The sequence below is a fragment of the Salvelinus sp. IW2-2015 genome, linkage group LG16, assembly GCF_002910315.2.
Source record: "Salvelinus sp. IW2-2015 linkage group LG16, ASM291031v2, whole genome shotgun sequence".
NCBI classification, from domain to species: domain Eukaryota; kingdom Metazoa; phylum Chordata; class Actinopteri; order Salmoniformes; family Salmonidae; genus Salvelinus; species Salvelinus sp. IW2-2015.
Genome location: NC_036856.1, coordinates 6,864,029 through 6,889,496, shown reverse-complemented (window position 1 = coordinate 6,889,496; position 25,468 = coordinate 6,864,029). Strand labels below are relative to the sequence as shown.

The following is a 25,468-nucleotide window of genomic DNA, read 5'->3' as shown; positions in this document are numbered from 1 at the left end:
TCTAATTAAAGTTCGTATTATCCAAGAGTTGCTAACCAATATGTTTCTCATTCATCAGTTGCTCCTTTGTTTATGCACCTTGGGTTGGAAGAGCGATGGCTGCGGGTAGGTCTTGGATAGTGCTGAGGGAATTCGTGTGCAGAAGCGGTCGTGACACCTTAAATATGAGTAGTTGTTCCAGTGTGGGATGTGAAATTTCAAGCACTATATAAAATGTTTAATTCACTAATTATTGATTACATATGTGTTTGTTTCCCCATGGTTTGTGAGAGACTCGAGGTGAATGCAGAGACTTCCCTTACACAACAAAGCATATTTTTGCGTTTTGAGGAGATTGACCGGTGTACGTGTGTTTGCGTTCAGTATGCACGTTCACTAAGGAGTACAGGATTCCAGGAGTGTGCGCTAGCCCCAGACACCAGGGAGATAAAACACAAAATGTAGATAATTAACAACAACATAATACACTGCTGAAAAATACACTTAACGTAATACACTCGACCAAACACTTCAGCAACGAGGATGATAAATATAAAACTCGCAAAAAAAGATACGTTCCTCATCCTGTCAACTGAGCGTTATTATTTTCAGACAAACTTGAGACATTAGTGTAAGAACTATTTGGTGATGAGCAAACAAGATTCAACAACGAGACATAAACTGATCAAGGTTACACAGACGTTGACTAACAGAAATTGAGGAAATGTCCACTGAACAAAGGGGGGGTCAAATATACAGTCAAGATATCTGGTGTAGGCCACCAAGCCTGCAGTTAAGTAGACTGCAGTGGCAATCTCCTCGCTGCAGTAAGGACTAGCACGCAGAATTTAGCCAGGTTCTTGCTGTGAGATTTACCCCATTTTCACCGAAGGGCAGCCTGGCAGATTCCCGGCAGTTTCTGGGGGGGAATGCTCCTTAAGCGCGCTCACCCTGCCGATCCAACAGGGTCCCAGAGCGTGCTCAATGGGATTGAGATCCGGTGCTCTGCAAGCTGGCCATGGCAGAACACTGAGCATTCCGGTCTTGCGAAGGAAATCACGCAAAGAACGAGACAGTAGGCTGGTAAGGCATTGTCATGCTGGAAGATGGGTCATGTCAGTGTAGGAGCCTGCAAAGTCAAGTAGAGTATCAACATGATGAGAGGATTGTCTCAAATCCTGTAACACAGAGAGTTGCACTGCAATGAACAGACAAGCTCAAGCCAAACAAATGTGCTGTGACACAAACACACCCCAGACCATAGACGGACCCTACACCTCCAATCATCCCGCTCCAAGAAGTAACAGCCTGTAAACGCACATTCCTACACATAAATACACAAATCCACCATCACGAAGCCCTGGTAAAAACCAAAACGCAATTTCAGTGAAGAGCACTTTCCTAGGCCAGTGTGTCTGGCTCCAGCGACGGGGTTTGTTGGCCCAGATAAGGTGACGTATGTTGCCGTGAATGTCTGGTGAGGCCACGCCCACAGAAATTCTTGCCTTACAAAAATCAGGCCTACAACCCCAGCCTGCCCTGTCTCAGCCTAGTGCGGACAGTCTGAAGCACACTGAGTGGAGGGATTGTGCGGATCCTGATGCAACTCGGGACATAGTTGTAGTGGCGATCCGTGTACCGTGTCCGCAGGTGTTGATGTTCGGAGGTAGTACGATCCATATGTATACCGATGGTCTGCCACTAGCAGAAGGAGTGGTCAGGCTGAACCGTCCTAGTACTCCCCATGATGACTACGCCTGCTCTTTAGGCGTTCCACAGTAACAGACATTGCGAATTTATTGCCCTGTGCCACATCTTGCAAGTCCTCATGCCTCCTTGCAGCATGGCCTAAGGCAACGTAATCATGCAGATGAGCAAACCCTGGGCATCTTTCTTTTTGGTGTTTTTCGGATCGTAGAAGCCTCCTTAGTTGTCCTAAGTTTTCATAAACTGTGACCTTAATTGCCTTACCGTCTGTAAGCTGCTAGTGTTTTAACGACCGTTTCACTGGTTGCATGTTCATTGTTCACTTGAACCAAACATGAAAACAGGTTTAAACGCCTTAAATTAAATATTGTGTAAAGTTTATTTTAGTATTTTATACTTAGTATTATCTTTAAAGAAGTGGTCCTGAATATTGAAAGGCGAGGCATTTATTTTATATGCTGAGTTTATGTAGTAGGTATTTTAGTAAGGAGTAGTGTAATCGCACTCTTCTGAACAGTATCGCTACGATACTGACTATTCGGAAGAGCTTAAGGAGTGGAGAGGCTTGACATACTATGAGACAAGGTGGCCAAGTGAGAGTGTGAGTCGATAGTTGTGTAAGTGTAAAAACAACCAAGTAAACAGCGTTTGACTGATAGTTACTTAGGTGTAGGAGCAAATTAAGTGGTTGAAGGTGTTTCCGACTTACCCATGTTAGGCAAAGTTGCCACGTAGGCCTAATAGATGACAGGCCTTGAAGCCTTATGCCAATACCCATACATATGGTTCCTGCCTCAGCTAAGCCCTCAAAAGCCCAGCATGAGATAAGAATCGCAAGTAGTTGACAAATATTTGCCATACTTCTACATAACTTCTCAATGCCAACGATATCACCAGGGTGAAACTTGGAACTCCTGTAGATCATGAAAATACTTTGGATGGTGAAACTACTTATACCAGCCATCTAGAAAAGCATATTCAGGCATTGTTGAAAGTCAGGACAATCATTAGTTACATTGCAAATAAAAACAAAAACAGTAGGCATTATAATGAACATGTAGAGTCGGAGGCTTTAGTCACCGGGCCCCGCGTACCTCCAAAAGTAATATTTCAATCATTATAATTTATTAAAAAAACAGGATTCCATCATATTGCCGCAAAAAAAATTACGTTTAACAAATAATATCCACCCCTGTTGACGTATCAAAACTTCGTCATCTTTAGAAAACTATCATGTTATCTGTGATTACATTACACATTCCGCGAATAGTTTTTTGGTAATGTATGGAAATCATTTTATTTGATTGATTTATTATACCAAAGTGTCAAATGGAACCTGCCTAGTGATGCACCTGGATTATACCAGTATTAGCTCTATAATAATCTGTATAAACGATATGTTAGGCTTAAGTTGTACAGTGCTAAAACACACCTGGAAACCAAGGTTGGCTATAGTTGTCATTTAACACCACAACTAGGTTAACCATGGTACTATTTAGGATCAGTGTGTAACACACCTGATTTAAACAGGTTGGCTCCCTGTAACACACCTGGTTATAAACCATGTTTGGCTTATATGATTGTTACAGTTACAACACCCTGTTAACCAAGGTGGCTATTAGTGTCAGTGTAACAACCTGTTAACCAGCGTTGGACTATATAGTTGAGTCAAGTGATAACACCAACCTGGAATAACCAGGTTGCCTATATAGTTAGTCATATGTAACCACACTCTGGTTAAACCAGGTATTGGCTATATTGTTCATGATAAACATCCCACCTGGTTAACCAGGTTGCTTTAATAGTTATCTGTAAACACACCTGGTAACCAGTATGGCATATAGTCGTCAGTACTTTAAACACCACCTGTTACCAGTGGCGTTATAGTGTCTAGTCTGGTAACACACCCTGGAACCAGTGGTTGGCTATAGTCAGTGTAAACACACCTGGTTAACCAGGTGGCTATAGTTTCAGTGTAAACACCTGTTAACCAGGCTGGCTATAGTTGTAGTGGAACACACGCTGGTTAACCATTGGTAAGTTTCATGTAACACACCTGTTTTACCAGCAGTTGCTATTGAGGTTTGTCAGTGTAACACACGCTGGTAACCAGGTTGGCTTATATTGTCAGGTGTAACACACCTGGGTTGTTTAACCGTGTCATGGGCTATATTAGCAGTTGTAACACACTGTTAACCCAGGTTGCATATAGTTGTCAGTTAACACCCCGTTAACAGGTTGGCTATGTTGTCAGCTGTTTAACATGGTTCAGGTTTCCCTTCTCTCCAGACGGTTTCTACATATCTATCTTGGAAGTATCACTTCTTCCAAGCCCGGCTTTGAGACCGGAGTTCTTACCTATGGATCTTGATAGTACCTGGGAGTACGTAAGAAACTGGGTAGGTTTTCAATACCTGTGTGACAACACCCCATTGAATCATCTACACGGCTATTTCCAGAACATTGTTCATGTACCACAGATTAGCCTACGTCCTGACTAAAATTATGGCAGTCGAATATTCCATTGAAACATGCTTCTTAGTCCAGACCAGGCCTAATTTTGTGTTATGTCCAGGCATGTTATATAATAGTAATATCTGCATTAGTCATTTTGAAATTAATTCTAACAAAAATTTTCCCACGATATATTGTCTTCAGTAACCTTAAATGCTGACGTTGACCAAACGGTCTGTCATCCCGGTACCCTGAGCTAGTGTATGTCATATCTGGCGTCCCCCAGTGAAGGCGACGAACTACATTCTTCCACTGCCAACCCGCAGGACCAGAAATCCCAAGCCCAAGAGGCTGCAAGTGAGTACAGAAGATGCTGGAGAACGGCCTTCGCAGAGAGGATCCTCCGATGATTCAAAGTGAACATGAAGGGACCCTGGCTGTTTATTAGGCCACCAACAGAAGCAAAAGGATTGGAACTCAGAGTGACTCGTCTGGAATATGTACAATAAAGTAATGTATTTTTACGTGGGTTTCTTGCCATGGCCCATCGCTTACTTTTTCTTTATTAATCTGTTTCTTGAAGGTGGCTAGTTCTTCCCACAACCATCAGCCCCATCTTACAGTCCAAGTAAACAGGCTCTTCTCTTCTCCAGACATCTTCAAAGCAGGCCACAGGGGACCAGATACCCAGTGCCAACCCGAGAGATGCCCTACGCGAAGCGAACTTTCTGCCTCAACGTGCTGGAGGAGAGCATCAAGGAGCTGAGCAGAGGAGAGGAGAAGAGAAGGAAGAGAACTGTGGTCTCCTGTGAACCCCCGAGTTTAAAACGAGTGCTACAGGAGTCTTTTACGATGGCAGGGTGGATTTCATCCCACCCTCTAGACACCAATGTCCTATTGAATTTGTAGAGTCTCAGAGGTTTCATTGAGTTGGGTATTAAAGCGAGTACGTGAAAAACAGTTTTACCTATCAGGAGGAGGCAGATCGATGCGTTTCTGTCCTCTTGTCTTTCGACAGCCATTGTCTAAAGCAATTCACCACTATTCTTTTTTGTTTGCCATTTATTTATGGTCCATCGCCTCTGTTAAAGCCTTTGTTCTGCCCCCCCTCTCTTCTCATTCAGCCACTGCAGACACAAAAACGTCCAAGAAGAGACAACAGAAGACCAATAAAAAACTAAGAGGCAGCGTGAAGCCGAGCCAATAAGAGAAAGCCTGCTGTATGCTCAATGTAGCCAACGACCTGCTCCCAGAGCTCTACTCACCCATGAGAAACACAAGGACGTAAGATGTCACTCACTACCCACGTCATAACACTGCTTTGTTCTGTTGCATAATCTTTGTAGGGGAAACATACTGGTATCCCGTTACCCTTCCTGTATCTCCACTCCTTATCTCGAGTGGTGTGAGTCATTTTTTGTATAGGACTTCTGCTGGCACATATCTGTGGAGCTTCAGATCCAACACTCAATGCACTTAGAATCAAGCAATGCATGACATGCATGCTAACTGTGTACTGGTGGAGATTGAAACACAACCACTTCTAGTCTTGTTGACTTCCTGTCACTCTTGTCTTGATAATCTGCATGATACTTTATGTCATACCTCCTTATGTTTCTTTTGTGTGATCCACCTTGCACGCGGACCCTCGGTCCACGACCCTCCCCCCCATCATGGAATCCAGACCCCCTCTGACCTGCCACCTGAGGGACGCCGCCGACGCCTTCCTCACCCCTGTCCCGGACAATGCACTGGGAGTTTCGCTCTCTCGGGAGGTGCAAGTTGGGAGACCATGTGTTTTGGTAGGGAAGCTGCACAAACCAGGGCCAGGACCCGAGGACTCGATACCAGCACCTGGTACAACGAGTGTAAACACCACCTGTGCAACGCATGTGCTGTTGGCACTGTCTCTACTCTTGATGGAGGTAAAGAACCAGGGAAGAGGATAGGCAGGATAAGTGTCTGTATCTATCATATCAATGCAACACATCACGTTCTGACAGAACTGTAACTACGATATTGTTCTAAAGTTCACTATATTTTTTTAAATGAAGACAAAAATGTACTTAATAGTGTAAGATTAGATATTTCACTTTAAAATGTGAAAAAATGCATTTTTGAGGAAAGAATATTACTTAGTTTTGCTCTGTTTTAGACAGATTAACTATAAGTAATGTTTGTCACACATCATCCATTGAGATGAGTGTGTTAAAAAATACAGTCGCCTCCTTGAAAAGAATTAGGAGCATTAATTTAATTATATTTTACTCAAAATAATGTAACTTTGTTTGGGCAAGTGTGTTAGAATGGTGGAAAGTGGGATGTGTGTGAGAAAGAAAAAAGAGGGAGTGGGGATAGGGAGAGAGGGAGAGTGGTCCTGCTGTGTTGGGTAGTGTGTGTTGTGCAATGCAAATTTGTTTCCCATTGTTTCATCAACAAACAAAACAATGACACCGATATGCTTATAAGTAAATTGCATATTAAAAAAGATGTATTTTCCCATTGACACTGTAATATCAGTATTTCATAACAATTTGCAGCAGGGACTACATGTATCAGATGGAACTTGACTGTTAGTGAGCAGAGTCCAGTTCTAAGGTGGAATTTATCAGAACGCCACTCTCTTTGTGAGCATATTCCGAAGGGTTGTACAGTTCGTCTTGTTGTGCCTGTGCTCTCATCTGAGCTATTCCCAGGAGACGAGAAGGGAAATCAAAAGAGAAAGAAGTATGGAGGTGAGGAGCGGGTCTGAGGGGGAAAAAAAGGGAAAATCTGTAAGAAGAGGATTTCCAGGAAAAGGCAGGCAGACAGACGGGTAGGACGGACAGACCTGACAGGCGGGGTGTCATCTGTAACAGGTAAGTGCCAGGCCAGAGTGACCAGGATTCAGGTACGCACTTGGAAGACTAATAGATTACTCGCGGGAAATGGCGTGTGGGAAATGACCTGATGCAATGCCTCTCTCCGGAGAGAGCGGGCTGGGGAGAGGACCGATTTGAGGATATTTTTGGTAAAGTGCATTGCAGGAAGGGGGAGGGGGGGGGGGGCGGGGGGCGGCTTCATGGCAGGTGCGTAATCCATCCTGGAGACAGAGTGGCTGACCCACCCTGGAACAACCACTCCGAAAAAGCAGTCCAGTGCCCAAAGCACTGCATTATGGGCCAGTTTCCTGGACACATATACAAACAAAGAAGCTAAATGGAGAATCTCCATTGAATCTCCACGAACCCACTACCCTGTGCAAGCATCATGCTGTACCAACTGAGCTACAAAGGACCAAGTATAAACACGATTAGAGTGAGGTCAGATAAGGGAGAAAACATGAAGGGTTTTCAAAACACGGAACACCGTGTGCGTAACAGTGTGTGTTGTGTGTGTGTGTGTGTGTGTGTGTGTGTGTGTCTTCCATTCCAGTGCTGTGAGTGCCTATATGCTCATTCCTGTATTATCTGAGGCAGACATCCTGACTGAATCCTGACTGAGAGAGGAGAGCGCTCCATGCCATGGTCCCATGCTGTGCTACTTGACTGACTGACAGAGCGAGTGGGTGAACATGAGAAAAGGAGAGATGGTGAACGAGAAAAAGAAAAGGGGGAGAGAAATAAACGAGAGGGTAACAACGTAATGAGAGTGAGTSGGAAAGTAAGAAAAGAAAAGAGCGTGAGGGTGCACGGTTGGCAGCCCTGCAGGGCAGTCCGGTGAAGAGAAAGCAAGGCTAGTGCCTAGAAAACCTAGCCTGCGCTACTGCAGATCCCCTCTCAATTTCCCCCCAGCAGGGATTGATTCGCCGGTCGATACTGCTGCCTGACATTGTCCACAGCTCACAAAGCGTGGCCCCAGCCAATACACACATATGTATATATCTGCTGTTAGTACATCCAAGGACCACTCTCTCCGACATTTACAATTAAATGACTATTTCCACTGTGACATCGATTCTCGTAGTGTCTGTTGTGTGTTTGTTTTGTTTTGTGGTGTGAACTCAAGCATGAGGCTACGTTTTTTCCCCCTCACTGTCGGTCTCAACTTTATCACCACTTGGATGTGTGACCACGACGCCACGTTATTAACTGACTGCTGACTGCACTCGGACAAATTACAGTTAAACATACAAATTGCTACCATAAAAAAAGAAGCTGTATATGCGAAACAAATAAGTATGTCAAGCCCATATGAAAATTAAATTTTTTAAGGAATTTCATGTGGTGATTGCTGCCCAGATAAAGCTCTAGTGGGGCTTTAGTAGGGAATCGCTCTGCGTTGTGTTAAGCCTCGTCATCATTGGGCTGGACGTGTGTGTGTGTGGGTGGTCAGGGCAGCTCTTCAGACGGGTGGCCCTTGGGGGGGAGGCCACGGGGGGTAACCGGAGACAGGGCCCTCCCACCCTCCCCTGGCTGCCCTATCGATCGCACTCCTCTCCTCTCCTCACCAGCACAGGGCTCTCCTCTCCTCACCAACACACTCCTCTCCTCTCCTCACCAGCACAGGGCTCTCCTCTCCATGGGAGGACATGTCAAAACAGACACGCTCCCACACACCTGGTCTCCCACCTGAGAATACTCCACCTCAACAACAACAGAGGAAAAGTCCACCTTAGTCTTTCCTGCTGAATGGAAATGTAGCTGAGTTAGTTTACGTAGACCCTGCATATCATACGTCTGTATAGATGGACTATAGCCTACGTGATATAGCAGTGGAAGTGTGTCTTATAAGCTGCGGCTTTTCTCTTTGGTGTCTGTGTTATATTCATATACAGTTAAGATATCATTTTGGAATCCCTTGACAGAAACGGTAGTGGGACTGAGTCTGCCACACAGCTGAATTCATTTCCTGATTACAGGTGGTCACACGATGGGACAGAATAGTGGTAGGTTACCTACAATAAGTCTCACTGTTCGGTTATTTTGTTTTGAGTTTGTTTGATTCTCTTTCATGGGCCTACCCCAGACAGAGCACAGACAAAGGTTTTGAACCTTCGAACAGTATCAAGTAGTAGCTTGCCCAGTTAGTTACCACACAAGCACTGTCTGCTCTTCTCTTTTGTTCCCTCTCGTTCTCTCTCTATCCCTCCCTGTCGTCTTCATGCCCTTTCCCCTCCTCTCCTCCTTCTCCTGTCTCCCCTCCCGGGGTAACTGTAGCCTCACAGGAAGCCCATTGTCTGGGCCTGAGGAATCTTGTTCTAGGCCGTTTTCTACTTATCAATGACTGGGGGGCCAGGAGGGAAGTAGGYGGGGGAGTAGCGAGGGCTCCACTTCTCTCCAGCTGAAAGTCGGCACTTTGTGTCTCTGCAGAGGTGATATCTGCTCCCCTCGCTGGCATTCTTTAAGGGATCAGAGCCGGCCCCGCAAAGAGACACTCCAGACAGACTGAAGAGGGTAGGGAAGGCAGGGGGGAACATGGGGGAAGGGAACTATTGTGSCATCGGATGAAAAGCATTATTTAATTTCCCAGACTAAGACCAGACAAGGCATGTGTAGCATTTATCACTAGTTGTTGTTGAGGGGAGAAGACCCCCTCTTCTCGAAATTCAAACGCTTCCACCATCAAACTGGGACGTTCAAATGAGCTTTGAGGGTGTTCCACCTACTTTTGAGGCAGAGAGGGAGCGAGGGAGAGGCTAAGGAAGCAGCAAAAAGAGAGGAGAGAACCCGTCTGACATCAGTAACGCCATCCATTACAGTGCTATAATTATGGTAAGTGAGGCAGAACCGGATCAATACGGCAATTCATCAATCGCATTCCAAACTATTTCAATCTGGTTTATGTCATCATGCCACTGCCCACGGCGTCCTTCACTCCGCCAGCACAATATCTCGCCCACACATCAAGGTTCCATCCCGGCCTAATCCACTTTCCCCTGAACGTCCATTATTCTGGACGCTCCCCTTAATTGATCCACTGCCGCAGTAGTCCGAGTGCCAAGACTGGTCATAGGTGAACCCCCCCCCAGAGCATACCTAGCTAAAGGGAACAGAGATGGGCACAATGAGAGTATCTTCTCTAGATCCTGCCTATTGTGGTCCACACACACACACACACCCTCCCTCCTATCACCTACCCATGGCTGCCTAGTTCACATGGGGTAGCTCCTAATCCCACTTCATTCCCAGGGTTACTAATCAGCCTGTCACTTTTGTGTTTAATGGACCGTTTTCAGACGTTTTATACTATCTACCGCGGACAAGCTGCCGTATGTCTAAAAATAGTGTTTTGATATCATTTGTACTGTATGCAAATTGTATCAGCATTTTATTTGTAAGTTACATTGCATTACAATACAATTATGGCATGCTTAATTAAAACGTTGGATACCGGCAAGTTAAAGGAAATTAGTTTGTGTTGTTTGTGTTAATGCTGTGCTATAGACATATAGGCAATTGAATGAATTGCCAGCAAAGCAGTAAAAATACATTTATACTGGAAATGACTGTGTACCTGGCTAGTCTACACACTAAACCCAATGGTAATGTTTTCCCCACAGCAAGACGGATGACTTTGAGATATCTGTGATGTTGCTGAATGCTGTGTTTAGTGTTATAGCATAAAGTAATTGCTCGTTTGAGTAATTTGAGCGTCACAGGCGTGTTGGGGAACAAGAAATGAAGCATGTACATGACTCGGAGCCATTTAACCTAATATGGGCCTTTCAATCAAGACTAATGCTGACGTGACAACCTGCAGCACTATTTCTGTTTCTGTCCAACTGGTGACACATTTTCTTGTAAATATTCTAAAATCGAAATTGAAACAAGATTGGCATTTTCCCACCAGAGATGTGTTTCCATCAACTTGACCAGTTCCGGATAAAAGCCTGGGCGTGATGATGTAGTCCACAAAACATTTCACAGTGGGTTATATTGTGGGTTATACTGTGGGTTATATTGTGAATTTTCCCTGTCTGGTCTAGCCAACAGCTCGCAGATACAGCCTACATATATATATGTATGTATGTATGTATGCATATATATATGTTTATGTATGTATGTATATATGCATATCTATATGTGTATGTATGTATGTATATATATATGTGTGTATATATATATGTGTATATTTATGTATATATATATATATGTGTGTATAGCCTACATGATGATAATATTATAGACAAAAGAGTGAGATTATTTGTATTTGCCAAACGGCAGCCAAGCATCGATCATTATGTCACCGGAGTAAGACTACATATTTATTGGAAAGCAGCATCAAGCTCATCACTGCACTTTCACCACCCTGTGAAGTTCACCATAACTTATTTCATCTGTATCCTAACAAACTGCAGGGTTTCRTGAGTCATAGTGGGAGGGCCATACAATATACCATTACTACGATATGACGGTTTATTATATCAATATTTGCGCGTTYAGGCGTTCCCGACCTCCATTTCTCGCATAGTTAATTTTACAGACACTAACAGATCCCACCGTGCCTAGCGTATTTTGTTTTGTCGCCATTTGGAAAGTTTCCATCAGGCCTGTCGTGACATTTTTTTTTAATCAGACATGTACTTTACTCGCATGAAAAGGTTGGATGGAAACCTGGTTACTGTCAGAAAATAATGTGAATCTTTAACCACTTGATAGCTGGCACACCAATTTGAATGGTACTGTGTGCCAATGAACATAACGGAAGCAATACAAGCTGTAGTTTATTTTATTTGTGAATTTATGAATAGCTTTATCTAAATGGCCTGTTGTTCAAGGGACTTACGTGTGATGCTTAGTTAAAATTCATATCGATTTCGATATTCTATGGTGGCGAGAGCTGAATGTATCTCGTTGCACAGGAAATGGTACATTTATCAGTTGCCTGGTTTGTTCTGGGGAAGGGTCAGAGTTCTGTAACACAAAGGTGTCTTAAGATTCCTTTTTGTTCCAAATGAAAACAAACGCTTGTTTTTCTGTCTCTTTCACCTTTTTGTTTGGGAACATACAGTAAGTAGTCTTTTGTGAACGCACGGTATTTGGTAGCGTAAGTGGTAATTRCGACTGCYTCTTTTGTTGTGAAAATGTGGCATGAGGAATGGCAACTGTTCAAAGGAGGCAGCGAGCACTTTCAAAATGGTTGCCAAAGCTTTTAAGATGGCTGCCAGGGCATTAGGTGTAAAGGGGGTTAGGGGTGTATCAATGGTAAACGTTAGAGCTAATACCATGACATGTCGGCCATCATTGTCACTGGAGATTCTGTCCTGGGCTCTGCTGAGTTCTGTGTTTGTGCCTTTTCCTTTTTTTGTAGCTCTTGCTGTCTTTTATCTGAATGTTGTTGAACTTGGCAGCAAACTTCTTGGCAGCGACTGCTTCTGTGTCATCCAACAATGGAGGCAGCTAACGTGATTCTCTCAGTATAGCTTTGCCTGGCAGGATGGTTTAACAGCTACGTTGAGGATAAGCATGAGAGAGAGAGAGAGAGAGACACCGACTGAGAGAGGAAAGGAGGAGAATGAAGACAAATACGAGCGAGAGAGACTGACTCGCTTTAAAATGGCGGCTCGACAAGCGATGGCACTCATTCAAAGCCAATGCTTTTCATCTCCGTCAAGTATTTTATTTGTGAGTGTAGCGTCTGGGCGACAGTTTTTGTATATTGGAGAATCGATGATAGCACTGTATTTGCGCCGTTCTTAGAGGAAAGGGCTGCCATAAAATGGAGGCAGTCAGATGTTCACAAAATGGAGGCGGTTGGGAGGGGCGAAGAGGAGAGTTTGGGCGCGCCGGTAACAGGCTACTCTGCTATGACGTTTAAGGAAGGGGGGGGCACATAAAAAGAAATCCCCACGTTTTGTCTACCTGACACAAAAAAAATGCATTATTGCCACCAGTCGCCGAATTGTTTGTCTTTTATGTAAAAAAAACAAAAAAACACCACTGATCCAGGCATTAGACTGGCGTTTACACTTTTGGTTGTACAGACGTAGCATTCAGAACCGAACAAAAGCATGTATCTCTTTTTCCCCCTCTCTCTTTCGCTGTCGATTTGGCTGCGAGTACAGGGGTCTGCCAGGGTTGAAATGCCAACCCAGCGCCTTGGCTGGCATAAGCCCTGATCCTTACGCACTGGCGGGCATATGCCAGACAGACAATTGGACTGGCATACTCTCCACCATTGAGCCTTTTTCTAAGGGCTGTTTTCTTTATCTGACACCCTCAAGTTTTCTCTCAAATTCCTCCGTTGTAGCGAATCCGTTAGCGAGCATTAATTACGTTCCGATAATCATGCTAAATAGTGCATTATGGTCAATAGTGAACAAAAGTAATATTTTGTACTTGTCTGTGTAAAATGCAGTATAGTGTATTGTAGATTTATTGGTATTGCAATATTTGCATTATTTATATATATATAAAAATGCACACACACATTTTCTAAGAAGGGTGTATATATGTGTATTGAAATGCATAGAGTTGGAGAGTCGAGGTACCATATGTAAATATTGGTAATTTATGACTTCTCTGAAATGAACTGCAGAAGAAAATGAATCGTGGCTCGATATTGACTGACAGCCTTTTGAAATCATACCATATATCATATCATTTCATTAAAAGGGAAATAAAAAAAGTGTCTGTAAAATCAATAAGGAATATATTGTTTTACAATGCACATTTCATAATAAAGTTAAGTCATTGATATGTGACATGGTAGGCTATTTAAATTTCAAATATGAAACAAAAAATGTTTTATCACAAATTCTTCTCAAGAGGCAGTCTAACTGAAATTGTTTTATTTTGTAACAATAATATCACAAAACATATCCCCCGATCTGATAATATTTATTGGCATTTTCAGGTAGTATTTGTTGCATAGAGCTYTGTTTAATGAGGTGTGTGAGTGCGCGCGTCTGTGTGTGTGTTAGTCAGGCAGAGCCCAGTAGTTTTGGGTGGGTAAACCTGGCTCTAGTGACTGTAGTTGGGCAGTGTGTAGGCAGGGGGAAGACCCAGCAGGAGTGGCCAGGCTGGGCATGTTGTGTGCAGTGACTGGGGGTTTCCCTTCCCTCCTCGCTGCGGGCCATGTGTGAAAGCCCCACTGTATGCTGGGAAAAGCCTAGCGGGCTGAGTAGAGGATAGCGGCTGGGCTGGGTTTGCCGTGGAGCGGTGCAGATCGTCACTCACCCAGTTCTTCAACCCTGGCACCAACCTCCCTCCCCTAGTCTGCTCCAGACAGGAGCTCTAGCCAGGGACTCTCTCTATGAGAGAGAGAGAGCACTAGCGTAACAGAGAGAGAGAAAATGGAGAGGGAGGGGAGGCYGAGGAGGCGGCAGTGCAAAAGTTGGCTGCCAAAGCAGTTCACCCTGTCATTTTTGTATTTTTCTGCTTGTGCTGCACGAGCATGGAGATGTTCTACTCCCACTGTTTCAGAGAGCGAGAAAGAGGAGGGGATGAGAGAAGCCAAGTCGAGGCTTCCCTTCCCACAAGGCGAGCTCTGGTTTTGTGTCGGTTGTTCCTGCCAGGGTGGCGGTACAGTCGCTCCTCATTCCCCTCCCGACCACCCCGCGCAAGAGACAAAAGGTGCYCCCACCCCGGTTCCTGTTTATTTTCCCAGGTCCCATGTATTGACTCATCTGGCCCAGAGTGACTTGTTTATGTGCAAAGTCACCCGTTTGTTTCAAGGAGTAAATTCGATTAGATCACCGCGGGGGAGGACGGGGCCTGAGGTGGCGTGATCATTTCCCGTCTTGTACCCCCCTCAGACCCCAACACCCCTCCTCAATTTCTCTCCATCTTTWTTTTCTTCTCAGTGCGGAGAATGGACATTTTTGGGTGGGAAATTCAAGAGCGAGAGACGAGAGTGGGTATGGACTCGGAGCGAGAGAGAGAGAGATCCGCTGCTCCCTCTCAACCATGTTTTCCATGACCTCCTCAGTAGGAGAGCAGAGAGGCGGTGACTGACACTTCCTGGTCTCAGACAGCACGTCGTTCCCTGCAGTTGTAAAATGGCGGAGGTGGAATGGGGGGGCTCTAACTTGGCACTGACGGCCGCTACGCTGCCTGTTTTACAGCACACCACACATCACAACCACCACCACACACACCCCAACAACACACACATCACACACACACACACACACACACACACACACACACACCACACACACACACACACACACACACACACACACACCACACACACACACACACACACACACACACAGTACCTCGACACTGCAGCTGGAGCCTGTCAGCTGGGCCCTGGGACAACAGTGAATTACAGCTCACAGACACACACACTTTCTCTCCCGGCTTTCTTCCCGTGTCACCGAGGGGCAGACCTCCCCAGTACTCACCAAGATTAGATCTCTGGCAAATGACAATCAAACTGACAACACTTTGTTTTGATTCAATACTGTACAACCTCTGACCGACGACAACTCCTGCTGTCCCAGGCTGCTGCCGGGTAGAAAAGATGACATGACGAGAAGTTCAAGATGTCTGAGTTCTCCTCCTCTCCTCTTCCCCGGAACACAAGGGCTTGGCCACAAGTAGTGCACTATTTAGGGGACAGGGTGCCATTTGGGAGACAGACAAGCAAGAGGAGCCTGTGAAATCTCCAGTGTTTTTCAACGTTCTCCTGCTCACGATAGCTACGCCGTTGGAACCTATCAGGGAGAATGTGTACAGTATTTGAGGGAGAATGTGTACAGTATTTTCCGCGTCCCAAATGGCACCCTATTCCCAACGCGGTGCACTACTTTTGTCGAGGGCGCAGAGCCAATTTGTCAGTAGAAAGTAGGGCTGTAAGCAGCCTCTATTGTACCTATCCTGAGCTTTCTCCAGTGGTTAGTTGTTACCATAGCGAGAGCGAGTGTGTGTGTATAGAGTCAGACAAAGACAGGAAGTGTTTTTGAGCGAGGGGGGTGGGGGGTTTACTGAACGCTTTTTCCATCACTATGATCACTGGGCAACTTGTGGTGGGGGGGGTGGGGGTGCGATTTAAAGAAAAGAGCAGTACACAGTGCATTCTTTTTATTTGTTTTATTTCACCTTTATTTAACCACATGCCATTAGCTTGTTTGTTCAAAGCGAACGATATCTCGACCTTTTTTAAGAATGCTTTATTTGTGTCTGCTTCATTATTATCTTATATTCTCACCCACCAGTCCTCCTAGCAATGTAAAACGCACACACACACACACACACACACACACACACACACACACACACACACACACACACACACACAACACACACACACACACACACACACACACACCACACACTTGGCTCTCATGCACAGTTGACCCTTCCTCAATCTTTCTATTTCTCCCCATCAGGGCTAGGGAGGATCGCAGAGCACATCGATCCATGACAGCTTCGACTTTTCTCTCTCACAGTCCTGCTATTAGAGAGAGAGAGGGAGAGAGACAGGAGAGAGAAGATTAGAACACGAGAGAGAGGTAAATTGAAAGCGGCCCCAGGTGTGATGTTTCACCAGACCCCTAAGAGAATGCTGGGATTGGAACTGCTGTTTTTTTATTTTTTGTGCCTTGCTGGGAAAAGGCCAAGAACTGGTCTCTCCTCCTCGGGCCTCCCCCCTTCTTTTTCCACCCCTCTTCCTAGAAACGACGGCAGAATAAACAGCAGAGGAGAGGAGGGAAGGAGGGAGTGAGTGAGCAAGGTCCTCTCTCTCTTCTCCCTCTATCTTCCCTCTCTCTCCCTTCTTCATTCCACATAGCCCAGCCTACGGGGCACAGAGTTTTGAACTTTTCCCACAGTTTTCCTCTGGAGCAGCAGGGAGGTCTAGTGAGCCAGCTAGGAGGGAGCGCTCTCCTCTTTTCTGCTACGCTCTCTGCCTCTTCCACTCTCCCTCTCCCCTTCTCTTTACCTCCTTCACTGCATTGTTCCCTTCCCCCAATGAGCCCTGTACGGGGCCTTTGTAAGCCAGTGTCCAGGAGGGCAGACCCAGAACACTGAAGCACCTATGAGGAGGTGAGGTAGAGATGGATCGGGTAATGGAAGTATAGATGATGTAGAGAGGTAGAGATGGATCGGGTAGATGAAAGATAGATAATGTAGGGATGGATCGGGTAGATGGAAGTGAGAGTGAATGGTGGGAGAGGTAGAGATGGATCGGGTAGATGGAAGTAGAGATGAATGTGGAGAGGTAGAGATGGATCGGGTAGATGGAAGTAGAGATGAATGTGGAGAGGTAGAGATGGATCGGGTAGATGGAAGTGAGATAAATGTGGATGAGGTAGAGATGGATCGGTAGATGGAGAGAGAGATGTGTAGAGGTGGTATGCGGGTAGATGGAAGTAGAGATGAATGTAGAGAGGTAGAGATGGATCGGTGTAATGGAAGTAGAGATGAATGTGGAGATGGATTGGGTAGATGGAAGTATAGATGAATGTAGAGAGGTAGAGATGGATCGGGTAGATGGCAGTATAGATGAATGTAGGGATGGATCGGGTAGATGGAAGTATAGATGAATGTAGAGAGGTAGAGATGGATCGGGTAGATGGAAGTATAGAATGAATGTAGGGATGGATCGGGTAGATGGAAGTATAGATGAATGTAGAGAGGTAGAGATGGATCGGGTAGATGATATATGTATGAATTGTAGGGATGGATCGAGTAGATGGAAGTATAGATGAATGTAGAGAGGTTGAGATGGATCGGGTAGATGGAAGTATAGATGAATGTAGGGATGGATCGGGTAGATGGAAGTATAGATGAATGTAGAGATGGATCGGGTAGATGGAAGTATAGATGAATGTAGGGATGGATCGGTAGATGGAAGTAGAGATGAATGTGGAGAGGTAGAGATGGATCGGGTAGATGGAAGTATAGATGAATGTGGAGAGTGTAGAGGTGGGTGAAGAGAGAGGTGGAATAATAGATGATGACGAAGGAGAGTTGTTGAGGTGAAGACAGGCTGGAAATGGAGGCAGACTGGAGAAGAGGCAGCACAGAGTGCTTACGGTTTCACCAGGGCTGCAGCAGCAACCGGGACCATACAGTGAACGACCTGAACCTACCACACACCTTCCTTCACTTTTGGAAAGGCAACAAATAGAATAGACAGAGGACAACTGGAGACGTTCCCTAATGCCTATGTCCAAACCTTGCGCACAAACACACCACACACACACACACACACACACCACACACACACAACAACCACACACACACACAACACACACACACACACACACCACCACACACCACACACACACACACACACACACAAAACACAAAACAGAATTCACCAGCCCTTCACACACTCAGTAACACACAGTGGAGTGTGTTCTTTAGTGGTTTGGAAGGGGCGTTACGGCACTACTACCATACTACTACGGCATTATTATGTCTTGTACAGTATGTACAGTATTGACAGACCAAACATTGGCTCTTGATGCCTGGGCTATGTTCAATGGGCAAGAGACGTTTCGAAACCTTTAGAAACGGGAAGGTTCTCCTGGAACTTGTCCAATTAGAAAGCTCCTTTTTATTTTTATTTTTTTGGGCCCTACTGAACAACCGTTTTTTGTTTTTTTCGGGGCCGGTTTTCAGGCCGACAGGAAAACAGAACCCTTTATGCCCTTGTTCCTCTTCCGCACTCCGTCTCCTCCTCCAAGGTGGTCAGTGTTTTTATTTCCACACACACGCTCACTCTCAAACGCCCGGCTGTCTAGATTGAAAGGACAGACGGGATCTGTAAACACAGCCACCGTACTCTTTTATACTCTTTTGTCCCCTCTTCCTCAGCCCCAAAGAATAACGCGCACACACCCACCAGCAGAACGCACACATATACACACGTAACACATACAGTACAATCAAACACACGCTAGCAATCGCACACACGCACAGGAGTGGGATTGAGGCCGTGCTGTAGATGAGGAGCAGAAAGGTTCTATGTAAACACTGAGCTTATTAAATATGGAGTGACGTAGGGAGCCTGGATGAAGGTCGAGGTTAGCCAAACACTGGACACAGGGAACGCAGACAGAAACAAACTCACTAGGGCAGGCTCTCCCTATATGCTCTCTCCTGTTTCTACTTTGCCCTGGCGCAGGCTAGATATGAGTGTGTGCTGACACGGTGCACTGAAAGGACCTCAGCGTGCCTTCAGTTTTAACCCTATAGGGACCGATTTCAGAGGAACGATCGAAAATGGCCGCTTACGTTTTTACGTACTGTAGCTGCTTGGAACTTCCCACGACTAATCTCCATGTTGATTGGGACCAGTGTTACAGTTGATATAACAAAACCCACATCAAGTGTCCCGGTGGTGGATTGTTCTGGAATGGCTCTCCGGTCATGTACCATTTCATTCAGAGGAAGGGAGGGTGTCAGGGAGATGGAGAGGGGAGGGAGGGATGGAGGACGAGAGGTTTACAGGAATGGCAAATTAAATCCGAAGGTTTTGGCGAATCCGCCACAATCGTTCAACAAAGCCCGGGCTTGACGCTCAACTCGGCGAGAGGGGGTGGAGAAAAAAAGCGAAAAAAAAGCTCGGGGAGTGAGACGAGAGGAGACGATACTTGTGAAAACAATAAGCCAATCCCTGTGGCTTCACCTTCCATTGATGGCGGACAGAAAGGGCCGTTTGTATTTCTAAATGAAGTTTCTGCCTCCTCTTTTATTGGCATGCGTGTTCCTGGGCTCAGTGTGTAAAAGGGCCTTTAGAAAGCAGGGTTTTAACACACAATTGGATTACAGCACGAGCACTTGGTGGGAAAGCGGACCGGCGGGAGGGAGAGGGACCCGGGAGAGGTACAGAGGGTTTGGCGCATGCATAATGAAGCGGCCGCTGGGGGCGGGCGGAGCGGGCCAGGCGGTGTCCCCCTCTCAGCCAGGGCTCAGAGGGGGAGATGGTAAGAAAGAGAGACTGGAGACTGCGAGCGAACGAGGGGGAGACTGAAGAGAGGGAGAGAACTGTGGGATGGAGGGAGGAAAAAGAGAGGGTAGAACAGAGGACGAAGGAGCGAGGGAAAGAGACAAATCTGGAAGAAGACGGGGAGAGCGCGGACCGAAAGAGGCTAGAGTGGAGAGGGAGGGACGAGACATAGGGATGACCTGGGATTGTGTGTGTCTGAGGCAAGGAGTTGCATCAGTAGACCAGTCAGCACACATGCAGCCGCGAGGCCGTCCCCTAACGATCTAATTAGTGTGTCAACTTGTTCACTAATTCAACTACCAGCCATCAAGACATTCCACACACACACATTCCCCCAGCTCTCCTCATCTCTCTTTCTGGCCCGAGACACCACTATATACTCCCACTCTAGTAGTAGTATACCGTACTCTACTGTAATCTACTCTCTCCCATTGGTCCGTTTAATAGACGAGGGCCTGCTCGTAAAAGTTTACCAGCTCGGTGGTTAAGAGTGTTACTGGTCTAGCCAGGTCGTGTTAAAGACCATATAGAGAACCAACGGTATGCACCCACAGTTAGACCCTAGGTCGTATTCATTAGGTAGCAAACGGACTGAAACACGGATGGACAACCTGAAAGTGTCCAATCAGAAATGCTTGTTTTCTGTTACAAAACATTTTGCTACAGTGTGCACTAATGAACACACCCAGGCTTTCCTCTCTCTCTCTCTCTCTCTCTCTCTCTCTCTCCTCTCTCTCTCTCTCTCTCTCTCTCTCTCTCTCTCTCTCTCTTCTCTCTCTCTCTCTCTCTCTCTCCTCTCTCTCTCTCTCTCTCTCTCTCTCTCTCTTCTCTCTCTCTCTCTCTCTCTCCTTCTCTCTCTCTCTCTCTCCTCTCTCTCTCTCTCTCTCTCTTCTCTCTCTCTCTCTCTCTCTCTCTCTCTCTCCTCTCTCTCTCTCTCTCTCTCTCTCTCTCTCCTCTCTCTCTCTCTCTCTCTCCTCCGCTCTCTCTCTCTCCATGACTCCGTTGTAAAACCGTCGGTTGCTATGGTGAAAATAGAGCCTCACACAGCTCGACCGTTAATTTCGTATGAAAGTTATTGGCCCGTCGTAGAAGGAGCTGTGACACTAATCCTGCGCAATGTATTAATGCTCCAGTAGGGCTGATAAATTCCATGGACAGTGCATGATTCATAACGGTTAACCATAATGAACGCTCCTCTATCCAACCGTTGATCTATGGTGGCTGTAGTGTCCTCTGCTGGACTGGAAGGAGGTCTGGGGAGGGAGGGGGGTCTTTGCGCTTGTCTTTACTTTCGACCCACCGGTCCCCCCCCATCCAGTCCACCCCCTTTCAGGCCCTTAGACGTAGTAGTGAAGGGTGGAATGGTCAGAGCCCTATACCCAGACACCTGGCTCTAGTCCTTTCTCTCCTTTCCTTCAGGCGAGGGGAGAGAAAAGATAAGAGCGACTTGTTAACGGACTTTCGTATAGAGGCTGCTGAATGGTCTTTTATGTGCGGGGGGGGGGGGCGTTGTTGTGTTAGTTGTGTTTTCCTGTTTTGTTTTAACCGGCCAGATTTTTCGTCCTCCCTTTCTCCCAGCTCTGAGGGCCCTCAACAGGGGGTAAATGCAGATGTGAGACACAGTCTGGGTCTCACGCCTCATTTGCATATTTAATTAGCGAGGGGGAAAGGCGCGTGAGAGCGTCGGGGTAGACTAGGGTGGGGGGGCTGTGGACTGTGTGAAAGTGCCTCCCCCACCCACACCCAGCAGCACCCAGCCACTAGCCTTATGCCCCCGGCGAACCACCCCCACCCCACCCCGCTTTCAGCCGCCTCTGTTCGGTTGCTGGGGGGACGTTTTGTTCCGCGGGCCTCCAGATTGCCTTTGTTTTAAGCTGTTGATGCAGACCACAAACGCTGAGCAGAATGCAAACAAGTTCCCTCTAAATTGTTTACTTTGTCTTGCGAGTGGAGGGAAACCACCAGCCAAAAACCTTTCTCCTTTTTTGTTTTGTTTTAGTATTTCAAGCAACACTTTTGACTTTCTGTCCTCCCTTCGCCGTTTTTGCCGCCTTTCTTTGCCCGTTACCCCTCTTGACGTTCCAGTCACGTATGTTCGGAACGTTTTTTTGTTGTTTCCCCCGCGACGTTGGCTGCCTCGGGAAATGGACCTTTTGCACTCTCCCCGACAGATCAAAGGGGTCAATCAGCTTGTCTGGTAACACTTGCCTCTGAAAAAATCTTTGTTTTTAGAGATAAACATTTGGTGTAAAACGAACTCAGCCTGATTTCTCTCTCCAGCAACAGAGCAGAAAAACATTTTGGGTGGGGGGGAGAAAATAAAACTCTATGCCAAAAAAACATGGTCCTGGTTCGATTTTTATCTCGGCGTTGTTAAGACAAGTACCTCCTCTTGCATCTATTTCACTACTCTGGCAAACCTCTTGTACCTATTTCAGTAGAACACAAGCAAACTAGTTTCAGTGAATCAGCCTTCCAGCCTGTGTAGCAGCAATACCAGGCACGTCGTCCTATCAGCCTAGCAGGCCTTGAGTCATAGCTCTCTGTCTCTCTGCTTGGCTCTCTTCAGTCCCGACTCCCAGAGTGGAGATGGGTAATATTTCTCCCACTCCCAACAATTTTATCTGCAGCCCGTCGGATCGATACAGCCCAGCAGCAGCTAAATCATCCAGAGGTTATGTTCCTCTGCCATTTTGGCAGCAGTAAAAAAAAAAAACATTAAAAGGGGAGGCGAAACATAAGGAGCGAACTTCTTCGGCACCAAGAGCAGRGCTTTTTACACGTCACTTTCCTCATCGTCGCTGTCACCGCTAATGACGCTGTTAGACGTTCTTGCGCCGGGGCAGATAAATTGCCCGTAAAATGTATGGGTTTTCCCTGTTTTATGAGCCGTGGATGGAGTTGTTGCGGCAGGCATCGGCTTCTTAGTGTTTCTCCAGCCAGACCAATTTCCATAAGTGAGTGTTTGCCAACAGTGTGACATCCTCGCACTGGGCATTCTCTCCAAAAGCCTTATTCCCCCCTTTCCTTTCCCAACCACAAATTCCTCAACTCCTTCKCCACCTCTGACCTACACCACATCTGAAAACATGTCAGTCTAAGCCCCAGAAAAACATTCCGACACCCCACACCACCACACCTTTCCACACAACACCCACAGACAGCGTAGTGCACTGTCAGTACAGTAAAGACGCTGACACGCTGGATAGTACAGTAGAGTACTATGAGACGAAGGCAGAGTCAATGTCACCGCGGAGGAGGGGCATCGACCCACCACACTAGACCAGACTAGCCAGTAGTCTACAGTAGCTTTAGCCCATGGCCTGTGTCTGTCAGTCAGTCTGTCTATAGCTACAGTTGCAGTCTCCTACAGTGTGGCTCAGGCTGTGCCAGTGTGCAGTCGATGCGTAGGCCGGGGGGGGGGGGGGGGGGACACCCGCCCGCATCGATCGCAGAGCTTGAGACACGGGGCTAGGGTTTCACCTGAGCACACTCATTCACACACTCACTCACACACTCACACAGAGCACACCCGGCGGGTTGGGTTAACCCTCTGACTGTAGGCAATCCCCCGACCGCACTCACATGCACAGTTACAGTACTATGGTGACAAATGCATTGAGACCTATGTGTTCATTGAGTATGGTGACCAAAGAATCTTACCCCATCCGCGTCTTTTTATGGACTCTGCGTGTTTCGCAGTCTTGTCTTACCTTGTATATATCCATGGCATCTCCTTGTCGACTAAAAATGTACCATTTTGGCTTTTATGAAAGTTAAGTAGTGAGACCCTTGCTCCAGTCCCTTACAGTATATCTCTCTCTCTCTCTCTCTCTCCCTCTAGATGGCCAGTCAGACAGTCCCAACCAGCAGAGTGAGTCTGATATCAAGGACCAGCCTGAGAACGGTAAGAGTCTAATGACAACATCGTACTACTATAGAACTACTGTAGTACTACTGTAGTGTACTAGTACTATCCTAGCACATTTGATTTATTAAGTGATTTTTCTGCAATCGTGCTACTAAAATGACCAGTACACAGGTGTGTGTATAAGTTCACCTGTCTTCATTCCTACTCCTGCCCTTCTGTAAAATTACACCACCAACCAGTGCCCGCCGAGCCAGTACTTTGAAAATACTTCCTTCCTTGAAGTGATCACTGATCTCAACACGACTGGCTTGCGCGAAGCCGTGTGGCGTGTAGAGTCCTTGCTTTGACCTACGGTGTCCAATCACGTCAGAGCAGTGTTCACTTGAAGGGAGGAAGGAAGTCTTCATATTTTTCTGTTGACTGAAAGMTGCAAACGGGCAATGTGACATTTTTCTTATTTTAAGTCTCAAATGGGAAGGATGCCTTTTTGAAAGTCACAGGTCCGTTCCAAACAAGTACACTTCTATTCACGTTCACTTAACCTTCCTGTACGATTTTAAACTACCGTACTTTCTGCCGGTTGGAATTTTTTTATTATCCGTGCCAAAAATTGTCTGGACGCTGTCGGGGAGAAAGAGTCGATTTATTTTTTCACCCCCTTTCCCCCGCCCGCCGCCCGCCGCAACCACACAGACACACACACGGACATATGTTTTGCCTTCGCTAAGCAGTGTGGTTGTGGCCCAGCCAGCCCTATTCTCCCGGGCTGCTCGGAGCTGGCGATTTACAACACACTCACACCCCGTGTGAACATCTAGCACCTTAAAGCCAAGACGAGACGAGAGGCCATTACGTAGCCATGAGGAGAGTGTGTGTTTGGGGAGGGAGGGGTGTGTGTGTTTCGGACCTACGGGAGGGTCGACCATCTCTCTCATACGTGTCTAGTGTTGCTTTTATAACATGACCATATCTTAAGACTGTCCCTGCAACACCCCGTTGCCTTATAACAAATGTCTTTCCCACTCCCCAGATAGCTGGGAGTGGTACTTAGTATAGGGAGAGGGACCTATTTGCGCGTGACACCGACCCGCCCTGTGTTTGTGTTTGGGACTTTTTATAGCAATTAACACAGACAGACAGATGAGGAGCTTGTTTATTCCCCCCCTCTCCCTCTCTCCTCCGCTCCTCGGGGAGAGAGAATAATACACACAAACCGGCAGAGCACATTTTGTATTGCAACAGAAAGCACTGTGTGATATGTCAAAAGTTTTCTCTGACTTGTCGTTGTTTGGTAGGGACACGTTTTCTCTCGCTAACTCAGTTGAACTTGGGCCTCAACCTTTTTCTACCCTCCCACGCTGTTGAGCGTGAGTTTTTTTTTTTGGTCTCTTCGCCTGTCGGAGGGTAGGTTGGTCTCCCAGCTTCTTTATGGAAAGCGAACCTCTGGCTCGTCCTCCATCCTCGTTTTCTCTTATTTCTCTCTCTCTTTCCCCCTTCTCCTCTTCTGCCCTGTCTCTAACTCTCTTGCGTCAGCCCCCTCTCGCTGTCTCTCAGTGGACACAGCTGGGAGTGATTATCTTGTTGGATATAAAGCGCTGCCCGTCCTCTCCCGCCCCTGTCTCCCTATAG

At 46.4% G+C, this 25,468-nt stretch overlaps 1 protein-coding gene across 1 annotated transcript in view; it reads left to right on the top strand.

The window, feature by feature from the left end:
- LOC111975824 (nuclear factor 1 A-type-like) overlaps window positions 1-25,468 on the top strand; it is a 159,985-nt gene that overhangs the window by 73,168 nt on the left and 61,349 nt on the right. The window contains 1 exon segment of the mRNA XM_024004433.2: window positions 23,813-23,875. Coding sequence (XP_023860201.1) covers window positions 23,813-23,875 — 63 coding nt within the window.